At 35.2% G+C, this 17832-nt stretch overlaps 1 protein-coding gene across 1 annotated transcript; it reads left to right on the top strand.

Annotated features, from left to right (window-relative positions):
• The first annotated feature begins 16734 nt into the window (after positions 1–16734).
• On the top strand, positions 16735–17781 carry LOC149231490 (uncharacterized). Its single transcript, XM_089381651.1, has one exon. The coding sequence runs from the start codon at positions 16735–16737 to the stop codon at positions 17779–17781; it is 1047 nt and encodes a 348-aa protein (XP_089237777.1).
• Positions 17782–17832: the final 51 nt, after the last annotated feature.

Genomic DNA, 17832 nt, shown 5'->3' with positions numbered 1-17832 from the left:
GGGCGAGTAGTACCGGGATTTGTTTGGTTAAATCATCTCTGAACCTGGGTCAGGCCCCATAAGCCAACAATGGGCTCAAGTATTTGTTTGAGCAACCCAAGCTAAACACAAGACAAGCTAGATGGATGGTCATACTCAGTGAGTTTGAATTTGAGCAACCCAAGCTAAACACAAGACAAGCTAGATGGATGGTCATACTCAGTGAGTTTGAATTTGAAATCAAGTACATCAAAGGCAAGGGAAATAAGGTTGATGATGCACTTAGTAGGAGAATTCAAATGAATCATTTGATAGCTGTAAGCTCCTACAAAATAGACCTGGATGAATGAGTAAAAACTGCAGGACAACATGATGAAAAGAATCAACAAATGAGAGAAAAGTTGTTACAAGGGGGTGAGGATGAGGAAGGTCACCTCACTAATGACAACCTAATTAGGTTCCAAAACATAATTTATGTGTCAAAAATTGATGAATTAAAGAGGTTTATAATGAAAGAGTTTCATGTCAAGCTTTATTCCAGCCATCCGGGGTACCAAAAGACCTTTACAACAATTAAAAGGTTCTAATATTGGCCAAATCTGAAGAAAGAAGGGGTTTATTTTGTGGCTAAGTGTATAGAGTGCCAACAAGTGAACACTGAATACAAGCACCCAACAAGGCCATTGCAACCCATTCTCATTCAGGAATAGAAATGGAAGGTAGTTTTTATGGATTTCATTACAGGGATGCGTAGAACATCTAGGAAACATGATGCAATCATGGTAGTTATTGACAAATTAAGCAAGGTAGCTCATTTTTTGGAAGTCAAATCCACTAATTATGTTAGTGAGGTGGCACAAATATTCATAAAGGAGATTGTGAGATTGCATGGTATCCCCAAGAAAATTATTTCAGACATAGATGCTAAGTTCACTTCATGGTTTTGGAAGGAACTGATTGTAGGTTTGGGGACATAGTTGGCATTTAGTACAACATATCATCCAAAAACAGATGGGCAAACAAAGAGGAAAAATGGGATCCTCTAAGACATGTTGAGGTTGTATGTGATGCATCAACCCAAGAAATTGGAGAAGTACTTTCCACTTGTAGAGTTTGCATACAATACTAGACAATAATCCATAAATATGAGTCCATTTGAGGCATTGTATGGGAGGGTTTTCAATACTCCTATCAGTTAGAATGATCCAATGAATAGTGTCCTTTTTGGGCCTAATATGCTCAAGGAAATGGAGCAACAAATTCAAAATATCAAGAAAAAATTGAAAGTGGCAGAAGATAGGAAGAAAATCTATGTAGATGAGCATAGGGTGCATAAAGAGTTCCAAGTTGGGAACATGTTTATTTGAAAATAAAACCCAAGAAGAGTTCTTTAAAGATTGGGTCATGTTCCAAGTTGGCACCATAGTATTATGGGCCTTTTGAGATCCTTGAAAGGATTAGATGAGTGGCCTATAGGTTTGCCTTACCTCCATTAGTTAAAGTTCATGATGCTTTCCATGCTTCTTTGCTTAAAATATATGTGTAAGATTCTAATCATGTGATTGATTGGTGTGTGCTACAGGTGGAACTAGAGGGAGAGATCCAACTAGAACCATTGTGCATTCTAGATCGGAGGAGTCTCATGCTCTAGAATTCAGCTCTGGAATTGAGCCATAGAGGAAGTCAAAGTGCAGTGTAGGCAATTTCGACCAGAAGAAGCCAGGCAGGAAATTACGAATTCCACGAGAGTAGCATATCCATTTTTTGTCGTTGGTTAAAGAAATGTGTGTATGGTTGTAAATACTGTATAGAGATGTACATATAAAGCTCCATGAAATAACATGTGTTTTATTTTGTTTCTGGTGTTTCATATGATCAAAAGAACACCGAAGGCGGTGTTCCCTCAAGGGGGAGGGATTTGTGACAACCCAACCTGGGTTTTCCTCACAAAAATGCAATGTAAATGGTTTTACAAAATATATTAAAATTGGTTGAGTCAAAGGGAGACAAATTCTAGAGTTGAGAAGGTTTCTTGCTTGGGACGTATGAGGTTTCCTTGTTGCAACAAAGTTTGAACTGATATAACAACCATTAAAGGATGACTGGTGTGTTTTAAATAAGTTTGTTACCCAAATTAATTGGGATGAAAGAGAAGTATGTAGGCCCATGTTGCTTGAGAAACTTTATAAGGCGAAAAAAGGAAAAAAATTAATGGAGTTGGGATGACTATGCAGATAGGGTAGAAAAAAAGAGAGGGTTTGTCCTGATTTAGGAGAACCCATTCGCTTAAGCGATAAATAGACAAGGGGAATAGGAGGAGAAGGATCAACAAGGATTTTTGTAAAGGAGAAGAGAAGAAACTGATCTCTATGCGGTTGGAAAGATTGGATGACGGAGGTCTCTCCTGGGTGAAGATCAAGGGCCTCTTGGCTCCTTGTATAGCCAAAGGGTGGAGGTGGGATTTTTCTAGACTTCCGTGATGGCTTGGGTAGAGGGTTGTTCCTTGGATTCCTGGAGCAAGGACCTTGTAAGCCTTTCTTATTGTTTACCTTTTACAGTGGGATAGGGATTCCTTAAAGTGGGTGGAACCACTGCGTTTTGTTTGAGGGTGGAGTCTTGCTTCTCTAGATTCCCTCAACACTCTTGGGTGGAGGGAGGAGGCCTCTGGAGTCCCTGTTTCTGTTGGTATTTGATGTTTTATCCCTCTTAGCAAGACCCCTTAGTCTCTAGAATCTAGCTTTGGGGTGATAGCTACAAGTGAGCTTGACTGCAACTATCCATGGTTGGGTGGAGAGTCCTTGTCATAGACTCAGATGCCCATAATAGATAAGAATAATGTTCTTATTTATAATTTCAATTTTAATGAATGAGTGTCTCTTTTTTGGCTAAATGATGGCTACTATAGCTATGGAATGCTTATGATAATTCAGTTTACATTTCACAGTAATCTGGTTTGAAAAAATTAGGGGGGATGCTGGTTAAAGGCATTGACATATGTTTTGATTGTTGAATTTAAGTTGCATTGAATAGCTTGAAATGTGCATAATTTACAATGATAAATTGAAGGGAAGGAGACCCTATCAAATGGTTCTGGTGATTGTGATTTCCCCTCAGTGCTCTATATGCAGAGAGGCGCGCGCGCGCGTGTGTGTATACCAGCGCTGGGGAACTGAGTGTGGTTCTAATTACATCGTTGGTGCGAGTAAGCAGTGGTAAGAGCATCGTATAACTTGTGTTTAACTATCACACATAAATTTATAGTCGGGCTGATTTAGTGGGAGAAGGGCTTTGAGCATAGTGGGTCTATGAAGGTAAAGCTCGAGTTAAATATGTCAACAAGTCCTTCTATAATCGTGTTTTGCTCAAAGACATATATATATATATATATAGCCATTAGAGACTTCAGTCATGAAACTTAGAAAAAAGTTGATGACCTTTGTTAAATAATCTAAACCTTGAAAAGACAAAAGATAAAAGAATATTTTATTATTATTATTATCCCATTCTTCTAACAACACCGAAAAAATCAAATAAACAATAACACCACCTAATAGCATAAGTTAAATATAATTGTTACACAAGCAAATTAAAATGCATTGTACTTACTAATTATTTTTCAGATTAACATTTATACCTCATATAAATAAAAAATAAACATGAATAAAAAGTAAGTTAAATATAAAAATACAAATGCATTGTACTTACTAATTATTTTTCAGATTAACATTTATACCTCATATAAATAAAAAATAATACATGAATAAAAAGTAAGTTAAATATAAAAATATTATGTATGTTAAAATATATATTATTTATTTAAATACGTATTATATTCCAAATTTATACCACATTAAATATACCATACATATTGATAAATGGACTTTTATTTACATATATTTATTTTTCCAAAAATATAATAAATGGAGAGCCGATGGTTACATCGCATGCTTTTGCCACCTTGCCAACCGTGACGCCAACTGCAGGGTGTAATCCTTTGGTGCAAACGACATTAACTGTCAGTTGGCTTTGTAGTGGGGGCTCACACTTCATTCCCTATCGAAAGGTTGAATGCTTTTCATTGCACCGGAATATCAACAATATGGAAAAGAGGTGATTAAAAAATGGGCATCTTATAAAACAGAGTAGTCTAGCGAGGGTTCAATTTTGTTTAGAAAATATGGGAAATATTTAATTAAAATTTTGATAGAAAATTTGAAAAATTTAGAATATAATATAAGAGTAGTCTAGCGAGGGTTCAATTTTGTTTAGAAAATATGGGAAATATTTAATTAAAATTTTGATAGAAAATTTGAAAAATTTAGAATATAATTTTTAAATTTCAAAATTTTGAGTGTCTAGGTTTTTTTTTGAAGATCCTAAAGCCAAGCCAGTTTCCCTGGAAAAAAAGAAAAGGAAAAAACAACTAGATTATTAGACTATTTATATTTAAACACTCATGAGATTAGATTTTTTGAAAAAAAAATTAAAAAAAAAAAAAAAAATTGCATGCAGAATTGTAGGCCTTATAAAACCATGCACATTGACCATGCTTTGGCTCTACTCTCTATATTATATTGCATATTATATTCGAAGTTATGTGATACGATGGATATTAGGAGTTAAATTTGACACCCGTATAATCGTTTTTTGCTTTTTTACACGTTAAATACTATTGGTTTCTAAATCTACACATCATCGCTGACCAGTCAATAATTTTTTAAAATGTCATATTGACAGGCGTATTCAAAATTTACTAGTTTTAATTTTAATTTTAATTTTTTTAAATTTTTTTTATATATTGCACACTGTAGTGACGGTATGACGGTACTAGGGTGAGAATCATCCCACCTTGGTACAAAGAAACAAGAGAAATTGGAGGCTGGAGCTATTAATGGCATGCCGCATGGATGATGAGGGTGGTAATGCGGAATGGTCTTGTCAGCGAATAAAAGTTAATTTTGAATATTTGTCTGGTACGAATCACAATTTCCAAAATCCGAAAAAATCTATTACTTCACAACTTTCAAATCCAAATAGATCTTCTTCCCACAAAACTTTGCCTAGTGAAATATGGTTTGCGCTCTAATTTTTCTTCAGAAACTCCAAGTTATACGACCAAAGAAATGGCCATTTGAGTATGTATCCTTAGTTATCATTCAAATTAACTTTAGTTGTTTTGAATTGTCAATTGTATGGCTAATTCTTCAAGTTTGTTTCAGGGTAAAGGATTCAGAGAAATCCAAATCATTGGCCAATTCTTCAAGTTTGTTGCAGAGTAAAGGATTCAGAGAAATACAAATCATTTCTTCAGCGCAAGAATTCTTATCATTTGAAAGCATGGTCTATGATAATTGCATTCAAATCTATATAATTACCTTAATACCCAATAATTACCTTAATACCCAATTCAAGCTCTGCAGAGAGGACCTGTTGGCACCTTATAGAGAAACGACACCTTATGGAGAAGCCCTGCGGAAAATAAGAAGTAATTCGAGGTTGCAAAAACAAAGAAACTATGTTGGCATGAGAGCAGGTCGCAAATTATGTACCATTAATAGCCTCAGTTTCTCGTTTCCTTGTATCTGCATCATTTGCAAGTTGTATGGTCTTGACCCCAGGCTCCCAGTTAGTAGCTACCGCCCTACCAGTTATGTTCATAGCCTCCAAACTCCACTTCAAGTTCCAAATTCTCGCCATTTTAGCCATCACAGTTTGAGAAAAGATTGCAGGCCACTCACACAGTTTGAGAATAGGAATTTGTTCGGTTGTCTTCCAGTTCAAGTCCCAAATTCTAGCCATTTTAGCCATCATAGTTTGAGAAAAGATTGTAGACCATTCGTAAAGTTTGAGAACAAGAATTTGTTTGGTTGTCCTTAAGCTTCTTGCTCATAGATTTCGCACCACAGGTAAGTGGTTTTTGTGCAGGATTCTTTTGTGTTTTTGTCTGAAAATTTTGAATTAGTAACTCCATTGAATATATTTACATTCTTGATCAAACATGATTTTAATATATGAACATAATCTTCTTGTGCTTATTCTTGCCAAACTTTTTCTCTATTCACATGGATTATTAAAAAAATTATTTACAATTGTAACAAATGAAAGACTATTGATTAGAAGTAAAAATCAATTTATAAAATTCAAGGTCTTATCGATGAGTAGGAAAAATTAAGAAAAATTAACTTGTCTGCTTGGCTTTCTATTCAAAGAGAGTTTTTTTGTACATTTTATTTCGGTAAATAATGGGTTTTTCCAATTCATATATTAGGAATTATGCATTCATCACCCAAAAATAAACTTCTTCTCCACTTAAAACAACCAAGAACGCAATTCTGAAATACAACTTTCTTAAACCCAATTCAGAAATACAACTTTCTGAAACTAATTTTAATTAGAAACCTACAACAATAATCAATACACCAGATTAAAACGACATGGTAGTTGCAGAATGGTAACTAATTTGCCATAATTTATGATCCATCAAAAGCCAAAAAGCAATACAGCCGATTACAATAAAAAGGGTAAAAATGGCCATCTGTTTCACTATTTCCACAATTATAAGTCGTCAACCATTTACATTTAGGACTACCCAGTACCATGTCTTTGCCACAAGGGCACCCGCTAAATAAATGGTAAACCTATATAAAACCGCCATTTACAATCATTTTCCATTCAGTTAACCAGAGATTTCAATGGCCCTAACTTCAAGTTTATGCTGAGGTTACTTGGGCATAATGACAGTGAACACATCATTTTCCATTGAAGCCTTCAGATCATCCACCTTCGTATTTTCTGGTATCCCCAAAGGCTGCAAAAATTTGCTAGGTTAAGTATAAATTCAACGCCAATACTGGTTGGTAGTTGCCTCTTTTAGTAAACACTTCTATCACATAACTTGCATTGATGCCTTCAATTAATTGGGCTCTTAGATGTTCAATAAATTTTAAGTCCATAAGACTTTGAAATGTCTATTCTATTTTTCTTTTACCGCCATTAACGATAGCTATACTTTAAATTTCTAATTGCAGGCTCTCATAATTAGTTGAATTCTTGTAAAAAGGCCATGAGTAGAGACAAAATTAGGTGCTTTGACAGTGAAATATAATTATTTTTTTTTACAAAAAACATAAATATTTTTCTTTGAAATTGTGAATATGGGTCAGTAAAAAGTGTGAAATTTAATAAGTAGAGCTGTTTTGAAATTCTCAAGCTGGTAAAAAATTTATTCGAATTTCAAGACCAGTCCATGTTTTCCTGAATTTTTTTTCAATGAAAATGAATTCATTATTTAGATGAAAAATATTAATTACGAGGTGAATATTATTTTACCTTCATATAATAAAGATGTAAAAACAGTGAGTCAAATGAAAATGAATCCATTATTTAGATGAAAAATATTAATTACGAGGTGAATATTATTTTACCTTCATATAATAAAGATGTAAAAACAATGAGTCAATTATTGTATCTTTTTCAATGAAAATGAAAAATATTAATTACCACGTGAATATTATTTTACCTTCATATGATAAAGATGTAAAAATAGTGATTCAATTTATTGTATTTTTTTCAACGAAAATGAATTTATTATTTAGATGAAAAATATTAATTACCACGTGAATATTATTTTATCTTCATATAATGACTTTTTTCTGTTAGTGTGAGCCGGAGAACCTACGAGAACTTTTGGGCAGGAACTGAAGCTTTGCTTCCTTCAATGGCGATCGCTCCTATTCGGCTTGCAAGGACTTCCTCCCTGGCTCATAATCGATTGCTCAAGGAAATAGCATGTCGGCAGGCGCACCCTCTCCCCAGAGAATAGAACCACGTCAAGAAGAGGTAACAACTAGTTTTCTTCATATACAAGATGGGTTTTTATGGCTTAAGACACACTTTCTAGCTCTCGAGCTTCCCGGCGAGGGCACTGTCCTCCTGTTTGCCTTGTCTGAGCGTCTATCACGACTTCTCCTGCCACTGCTTGGTGGAATGGTGGCTAGGGCACTGAGAAAGCCAAGTTTTGTGGACGACATACCATTTCCTGTCCTGCATCTGCCTCCCCCTGTCATCTGTTTGTCCACCAACTGGATGCTGCGTGCGGGGTTCCGGGAGCTTGGTCTTTATGCGCCCGGGTTCCAATCTGCTCTGGATATTTCCTATGCGCGAGAAAGGGTATTGTCTACAGAGGGCCACATTTTTCCTGGAGCTATGACAGAGCACTCAAATAATGACCCTAATGAGCCAAATCTGGAAGTAGCAGGAAGCGAAAAATATACAAAAATCTGGGATGTAGTGTGTCCTGTTGGAAGTCTGCCCATTACAACGGATTGTATCCCCATCCCGCCTGATGCAACTTGCGTAGGTGAAGAATGGATAAACATTTTCGTCAAAAAGACTGGGGGCAGCCATCATTGTATGAGGCTTCGAAAGGGGCTGAATATACAGGAACTAAAGAAGGTAATACGGAACCAAATTGGGATCCCCACCATTTACCAAAACCTGATTTTCTCTGGTCGCTATCTACAGGACCCCCTCACTCTTTAGGACTATGGTATAAACAATGAATCAACCATTTTCCTAAATCTGCGTCTGCGTGGAGGTTGCAATGGAGACAGCTCAAAAAACTCTGGCTCCTTTTGTGATGCAGTCAAAGGAAAAGGCAAACTGCAGCAGAAAACAACACCAGCACCTGAGTTACCAGGTCCCTATATAGTGGAACAAAAAATGGAATCCCCTTCGCTCCAAGTGCATCTACCAGAGGTAACTGAATTACATACGGAACTATCCAATCATAGAAAATTTTAGGGGCGAATGTTCGCCCTTTGGCGAGATTAAGGGGTTTTAAATTTTTAGTGGGCGAATATTTTGTATCATAGTACATTTTTACAAATCACCTCAAATAGCCCACCTTATTTTAAGGGAGAGGGTAAAAAAGGTAAATTTAGCCCTTGAAATTAGAAGTTACAACCTTCCATTTGCCCATTTTCAAGAATAGGTTTTATTTAAGTGAATCCATTCGCTCATTTTCAAGAATAGGTTTTATTTAAGTGAATCCTATGGGCCAAAGGCCCAAATACCATATTTATAAAAGAGGTATGGTAAATTAATAAAAATATAAATAAATGAGAGGTATGGTAAATAAATAAAACATTTTTTATATTTACTCCATAAGTCAACTTATATACATGCAAGGGTGTAAACAAATAAAAATATAAGTAAAGTGGAGGTATGGTGAATAAATAAAACGTTTTTTATACTTACTCAAAAGGTATGGTAAATAAATAAAAATATAAATAAACTAGATGCATGGTAAATAAATAAAACCTCTTTTTATATTTAGTCCATAACCCTTGTTCTATTTATGAAGACTCAAGAAAGAGGTTTTATTTAAGTGAATCTTATGGGCCAAATGCCATATTTGTAAAAGAGGTATGGTAAATTAATAAAAATATAAATAAACGAGAGGTATGGTAAACAAATAAAACATTTTTTTATATTCTTAAAAAATGCGTTATATTTAGGTGAAACCTATGGGAAAAATACCATGGGACAAATACCATGGACTAGATTGTTATTAATACCATGATATTAGTATTAATAAAAATAAAAATGGCACATGGTATTGACCTATGGTATTCACCAAAATGGCACATAGTATTGACCCATGGTATTCACCTGGAATGTAGCCTATTTAAATGGGGGAATTAAACCAGCATAGATCCATCTTTACTCTGGATCTACTAACCCCCGAGAGGTATCAAATATTGTAATATGCAAACTAGCATAGAGTGAAAAAATATTTGATCCGATCAAGAGTAAAAATGGATGTTGTAATTTAATGTATGTTAAACATTTTAGCTTGGTTAAAATAAAAAATAAAATAAAAATCAACTATTAATTTTATTAATTTTTATAAATTACTAATAGTAATTTTTAAGCTCCAAGTTTATGATAACCCATGGTATTGACCCATGGTAATACCATGGTATTCATGTGAGCATAGACTATTTAAAGGGGAAATTCTATCATCTTAGATCCATCTTAATTCTGGGTCTACCAAGTGCTCACAGGGATAAATAGATTTCATCCCCCTAAGAGTGGTAGATGTGGAGTTAAGATGGATATAGGTTGGGTTTTATGATAATGAATGTATTAAATAGACTTTGGAAATTATATTGTAAAAATATCTTAAGGTGAATGGTTAAAGCATAGACATTGGAAAAGTATATTTGTATACTTCTATTTTAAATTTAAACAAATCCAGGGCTAAAAGGAATGGATTGATTGCACTAGTTATCCTTCTATAACTTTCCAACATATGTCGGAGTAAATAGATTGTAATTTGGGTTCTAATTGCAAACAGGAATATACTTGTGTATTGGTAGGGTAGTTACGAGGTCCCTAGAAGTGATGAATTTGAATTTTTCTTGGTTTTATATATAGTAATAGGTTTTTTCTCATGCTTTCTGTGAATGGCACGGGTGAATTTTATCCTACACCCACTAGGTTATCGATATGTAATTTCAGTAATTTTGATTTCAAAAGATATTTTAAAGAAATGCAATGATTTTATTTGTGTATTCAATAAACACAAGATTTTATAATTGAGTAAAATATTCGCCATGCCTGGTGAGATACGTATCATATTATTGATAAAATCACCTTCCATTTTTCCTATATACCATGGAGATTCACCCATTTATTATACATGCAAATTTAGGGGGGGTTCATTTGTAGATTCAATGGTTATTGGCCAAAATCCAATGATCTGCATCATTGGATTTACAATACATGGACAACAAACTGTGATATACATTTATGCTCAAAGGGTTTTTTCATTGTTGGCTTCAACTCAGCCCAAGATAGAGATAATGTTATCAATCAGGGGCCTTGGTTTTGGGGCAATGCTGGCCTCTTCATCACTCCTTGGTTCGATGAATTTGATGCAAACTCTATGAAAGTTTCCACAATGCCTGTTTGGGTGAGGCTCCATAACCTCCCTCTACACTTTTGGCATTACAAAGTTTTATCAGCTATTGGGAATTCCCTAGGGAAATTCCTAAAAATAGATGAAGACAGAGTCAGCAAAGGAATTGTCACTTTCGCCAGAATTTGTGTGGAGGTGGACCTGAGTCAGGGACTGCCTGATCACATCACATTGAACTACAACAATTCATTGAGGAATCAACCACTCGACTATGAGAATACTGCTTTCAGATGCCGCAGCTGCCTGCAAACTGGACACCTCCAATATAATTGCCCGCTGACCAGAAAGGACACCAAAGGAAAAAAGAAACAACAAAAAAGGCCTAAAGGCTGGCAGCACACTGATCTGATGGAAGAAGAGGAGGACTTGCAGTCAGAACCGCCAGAGAACCAAATGGAAACTGGTTTATACACGGGTCAGCAAATTAATCAAGATGATTCTGCCCCAGATACTCATATGGAGCCAAAAAATATTCATCAGCAACCAGAACCTCAGTTGGAAGTTAGTGGAATAAAAAGAACTCATGGTTCGGATGGATCTGAATCCGACAAAGAGATACCTTTGAACACACCGGAAAACCAGCTGGCCATTATTCCACCCACTTCCGAATCGGAGGGTTGGAGGAGGGTGGAGAAGAAAAAGGGCAGAAAAGCATAGGCCTGCTGATAGTTATTTTGTTTTTTTATTGTAACTTTTTTGTCCCCTTCATGGACAGTTTTTGCATATGCTTATAGCATCTACTACATGTAATTTTGTCATATGAATAAAATTACGAATTTTTTCCTCGGAAAAAAATATTTTACCTTCATATAATAAAGATGTAAAAACAGTGAGTCAATTTATTGTATATTTTTTTAGTGAAAATGAATTCGTATGTATACATTTTTATTTTTTATTTTTAATATGCTAGCAAAACTTTATATTTATGTATGTCTTTAACACTATTTAAACCAAATAAAAAATTGGTTTTTTTTTATTTGCTAAAACATTAGATGACTGAAATAAATCGAATTTAAACCAAATAAAAGATTAGTTTTTTTTTATTCGATAAAACATTAGATGACTGAAATAGATAGAAAAAATAAGCACTTTATTGTAAATATTGAAAAACTTTTACCTAGACTAGAAATTATTAAATATTTAAAGAATTAATAGGCATATTATTAAATGTTATAACGAATAAATAGGTATATTCCTTGGTTAATATCTTTTCTTGAAATCAATGCAAGATTAATTTTTTAATATGTTTTTAATTCATGAATTGAAATTCATATATACTAATTAATTTATTTTTATTATATAGGTATTATATATCAAAAAATGTCTTCAAAAAAAGGGAATCAACTTTCTATAAAAAAATTCTTTGGATGGTCTAGTACATCTCAAGTTTCATTGCCTGATAAAGAAGGTCGTGATTTTGATCTAAATGAAGATTTAGATGTCTTGGGGCATGATGAAGAATTTGATATCTTGGGGCATAATGAAGAATGTGATGAAGAATTTCATGAGGGCGAACCTAGCACCCAAAAGAAAAAAAAAATGAAAGTAAGAAGAGAGTTTTGTGATTAGTGGAAAACTAAGTATAAGTGGTTGAGGGAGGAAAAACATGAAGGAAAAACAGTTATGAAATGCATAAGGCGATGGGGCCATGGGGAACTAGGACGGGTTGCTCTACATTGCAACATGATTCTATAGTTGTTCATGCTAGTTCAAGCATGCATAAATTGCTCTACATTGCAACATGATTCTATAGTTTTTCATGCTAGTTCAAGCATGCATAAACTCTCACAGGCAAAGTGGATATGTGGAAATGAGAAGAAAGCGAAGCCTATTATAGAACACATTGCATGCATTGATGATATGAACAAAGAAAGAGTCATCACTACTATGAAATTAGTGTATTGGATGGTGCAAGAGGATCTACCACTATCAAAATATGAATCTCTTTGCTTGTTTACAATGTCCTTACACACACCAAATATGCCAAAGAATAAAGATTATACATCATATACAAATCACATGGCTGCAAAAGAATTCCTTTTTGCTATATCTCAATATCTTGAAGAGCTACAAATTTCAAAAATGCTAGATAGCCCTTTTTTTTCATTGATGCTAGATGAAAGTACAGATCGTAGCTTAGAAAAGCATCTTGTGGTTTATGCCACGTTTTTAAACTCAAAAGGATTGGGGCCTCCAATTTCACAGTTTTTAAAGCTCATAAATGTTTGTGATGGAAGAGGGAAAACAACTTATGATGCAATCAAACATTTAATGGAATCAAGGGGTCTTTCAAAAGAAAGATTGATAGGAGTTTCCACAGATGGTGCTTCTTCAATGGTTGGTAATGAAAATGGTTTTATTTCTTTCTTGAAGAAAGATGTACCTAATCTTGTAGCTGTTCATCGCATTTTTCGTCGCGAAGCTTTAGCTGAATCAGATGCTTAAAAAAGAATACCTGAATTATTGTTTGTTGAGAAATTAACAAATAAGATATATTCTTGGGTGCAAAATTCTACGAAAAGAAATAGTCAATTTATTGCTTTACAAGCACTTATGAAATTTGAAACTCTCCAAGCTCTTCAAATCCATGGAGTTAGATGGCTTTCAAGGGGACAAGTCATTGAAAGACTTATTGTACTTATGCCTCCCATATTAACATTGTGAAAAAATGAAAGAAAAGGCTCATGGTATGATAAGGCAAAGATCTTTTCAGTGCAATTTTGTCTACACATGTTTGCAGATATAATGTGTGAATTAAACAAGTTGAACAAGCAATTCCAGGAAGAGTACATTGATGTCAGTTCTTTAGGAGTAGCCATAGATGTTACTGTAAACACTTTGAAAAGGTGGTTTTTAAGAAGTGACACATTTGCAGATGGCACATGTTATTTATCTAAATTTATAGATGCCTCTAAATTTGGCTTTCTAGAAATTTGTGATAAGGAGGGGCTTGTTCACAAACATGAATTACGATTTGTGGCAATTCCACATGCATATGATGACTGTGTTGATATACAAAAACAATCATGGAAACCTTGTATTGAAGGTTCACTAGAAAGTTGCAAACAACTTGCAAAATATTATGTTCAAGCTCTTGTAGAGAATTTGAATGGAAGATTCCCCGATCTTGCATTTTTCAACTCAGCAAAGTTGTTTAGCCCTTGCCATTATTTAGAGGATGTTTATGGAAGAGAACGAAATTCAAAGCGTTGGCTTGAAAAGCTTTTTCAACACTTACATCCTTATTATGAAAGTGAAGAAAACAAAACAACATTTGATTTTGAGGCTTGTTTGAAAGAGTTGCATCCATTTGTTGACACTCTTTGTGTTAATTGTGAGGGATCATCCATGAAAGATGCATGGAGGATTTTTTATGTTATAGGGTTGCATACAAATTTTCCTAACATGTTAAAGTTATGGCAGGCAATACTTACTATTCTTGCAAGTACAGTTGCTTGTGAGAGAGGATTCTCAAGACAAAACATAATAAAGGATGTATGATGAACAAATTTTCCTAACATGTTAAAGTTATGGCAGACAATACTTACTATTCTTGCAAGTACAGTTGCTTGTGAGAGAAGATTCTTAATACAAAACATAATAAAGGATGTACAATGAATAAAGCTATCATTCGCTACATTGGATGCCTTGATGTGAGTGTCCCTCACTGGCCTTGATTCATCGATGGTGGAATGAGATAGGATATATGACATATGGAAAGATGCAAAAGAAAAAGGAACCTTAAATATTTAAAGTTGTTGCTTTTATGTTTTTGTTTGTACTGGTGTTGTGTTCTAACAATTACCTATTCTAGTGAAACTATCCAAAATTTAGTTTGTGTACATGTTGATATTGAATGTACTTTGTGAACATTTACATAGTTCATACACATTATTTTTTTGGTATGAAGCTTATTTCAAAGCTATTGTTCTTGTAATGGGATTGACATCCAAGTGACTTAAACCGAAAACATGGTATGTGTGCTTCAATTTTTGTTACGTGAATTTTTTAATTTTAGTTGAACAATATTTACATTCACTATTTTCATGTGAGAGTAATTACAGAGATATAAATACATATTTTCCATTTATTTTCTCACTATTTCCATCTTAAAGAAAATAAACGCTGAACATTTTAACTAGCTAGAAAAATGACACTTGAGTTGGTTGGTATAACACAATATGGAAATTTTGCAACAATTATAAATACAATTTGCAAAAATTAAATGAAACGTGTACAAATAAATATTACAAGTCATATGATGGGCAATTTAAAAATAAAATCTATCATAAAAATATTCTTTGACGGGTAGGGGCACCCGTGAAATTTAACCCCTAATGGATGCTATCTACGAATCGATGCGATGCGATGGAGACGTGTGACTTAGAGGCGTAAATGAAGTTGGCGGCAAACATTAGTAACCATGCATTTCTTATTTTTTTATAGTTTCCTAAATGTAGTTATGAGAGACCACTTTACAAAAAAACTCACCATGCATGGGCATCCTTATATTTACCCTTAATGGATTAAAATCTTTATATTTACACTGCGGAAATTAGAATACAGCTTCCTTATAAGGGAAAAAGTGAACTCAGGAGAGGCGGCTCTGTAGACAATATGGCTTGGGTTGTCAGAGACAGAGCCAGTTTGTTCACAGAGACAACCGTACGATGTGGGGACGTTCTGTACAGTGCAAGATTCTTCGTTGGGAAATAAAATATTTTGTTGCAACCACCGTTTTCGCCCGAAATAATTATTGAAAAGGATTGCAGAAAATACAACCAAGGACAGAGGGAAGAAAGCTTTATTAATTAAAATAATGGAGATGATTGGGACTACCAGGGTGGAAGCCTTAATCCAAATTCTCATTTCTGGAAGCGATATTAGCTAATTGAATTGGCTCTGAAACTGCTGCTCAAGCCTCCTACAACACAGACCCACCAGAGTACTTGGTAGTGGCAGGCATCGCGTTGGAATGAATTGAATATGGAAGCAGGCAGGCAGAGAGGTCCAGCTGCTTCCACAGGTGCGTCACCAGAAAAATATCCATTTGATTAGAATAGAGTCGACTTTATTGACATTTGGGGACCGTTTAGATAGCCAAATTCTTCCGAATCACAAATTCATGGAGGAAATGCGATTTGTTTTAATCGATGGAAAACTAATGATTCCCCGTTAATGTTTTCTGTCGATCCACAGATTGTACCGAGCGACAGTATGTTTGTGCTGATGAAGTTTTATGAATATGTGCGTGGAACGTGTTTCATGTGAGAAATAAATAAGGTTTCATTTATAAATCTCCGGAAGACGTGGACAAAAGTAAGTCAAGTGATTTAATTTAATTCAGCGAAGGTTCGTGTGCCCTTTTATATTTGAAATTTATTTCGATCATCTATTCTTGCTTCAACCGTACCTCCCTATTATGTCAATCATCTATTCTTCCTCAAGTGTACCTTCATACTACGCTTTTTAAGCAATTCATATATACATACATAGAATCGTCTTGATTAACTATATATATATATATATATATTTCAAACAAATGTGGTTGATTGACCGTTTTTACAAACAAAAAAATTTCAAGATGGGAGATGCGTTTCCTATCGCTAGGTGGCAGATTTATCCTGGTTCAGTCTGTCCTATCTCAGCTTGCGGTATACTGGGCTCACCTTTATTATCTTCCTTCTTCTATTGTTAGCAAAATGGTTTCTTTATCTGCTAATTTTCTATGGGGTGGCAGATCTCATCTTTCTAAGATTCACTTAGTAAAGATGGATTCAATCTCTAGATCAAAGAGGTCTGGCGGATGGGGTCTTTTACATATGAGATCTTTCGGCAAGGCCCTCCTCTGTAATTCTCTTCATCGTGGCATCTTCGGTGTTGGCAAATGGAGTTCCATTATCAATCAAAAATATCTGAAAGGAAGGTCTGTGGTATACTGGTACAGGAGGAAGTCTCTGGGCTCTTCAAGGGGTTTTGCTATATGGCTCGGCTTCAGAAAGATTCAGGATCTCTTCTTCGATTTTCTTAGATGGCGCTTCAATTCTGGCTCGAGTATCCTTATCGGTCTGGAATCAACCGTTCTTGTTTTGGAAGATTCTCTCACTCCCGAACTAATTTCATTCCTGCACACACGAGGTCTCTTCACATGGAATAAACTGATTCAGTCATGGTCCTCAACGACGCCAACCTGGAAGGATGCAGAGGATCTCGGTATGCCTCCCTCTCTGCGACATATATGGGTGTCCGCGGTAAAGAGTTTCGCTGATAAAGGTATTAAACAGTCAGGTATCAACGATGAATTGGTATGGTCGAAGCCGAACTCCTCACAGCCTGTTAGTGTAAAAGATTTGTATGCAGCTGCATCGACTATTCTTCCGCCGCTTCCCACGCCCATCTTTCCTTCCAAGCTCTGGAAAGCAACATGCCCGCTCAAGGCAATTTTATTCTCTTGGTTGGTTTTTTCCAATAGGAATCTCACATGGGAGGTCCTTCAAAGAAAAGGATGGATGGGTCCAGGTAGATGTGTCATGTGTTGTCAGGCGTCCGAATCAAATGTCCACATGTTTTTTCAATGTCCGGCATCGGCCCAAATCTGGTATGATCTCTCCTTATCTCATGGTTTTCCTCACCAAGTTTTCTCCTCTGTTCAGGACGGCTTCAAGTGGTGGAGTGACCAACGTCCAGCATGGAGATCGTTATTTATCTTCACGTGTTGGTTTCTCTGGAAATGGAGGAATGCCCGCATCTTCCAGGAGTCCAAGGCTCCAATTGCCTCTGTGCTGGTTTATATATCTGCTTTGGTTGTTACGGATTGATAAGTTTTCTTCTCTCTCCGGTTTTTCTTATGGTCTATGTGGAACTTCTCT

Source organism: Pinus tabuliformis, chromosome J (genome assembly GCF_031772625.1).
Source record: "Pinus tabuliformis cultivar Carrire ecotype Pingquan chromosome J, CPIR1, whole genome shotgun sequence".
In the NCBI taxonomy this organism is placed as follows: Eukaryota; Viridiplantae; Streptophyta; class Pinopsida; order Pinales; family Pinaceae; genus Pinus; species Pinus tabuliformis.
The sequence above is the reverse complement of the archived record's forward strand: the minus strand, read 5'-3'. Positions and strand labels throughout refer to the sequence as shown.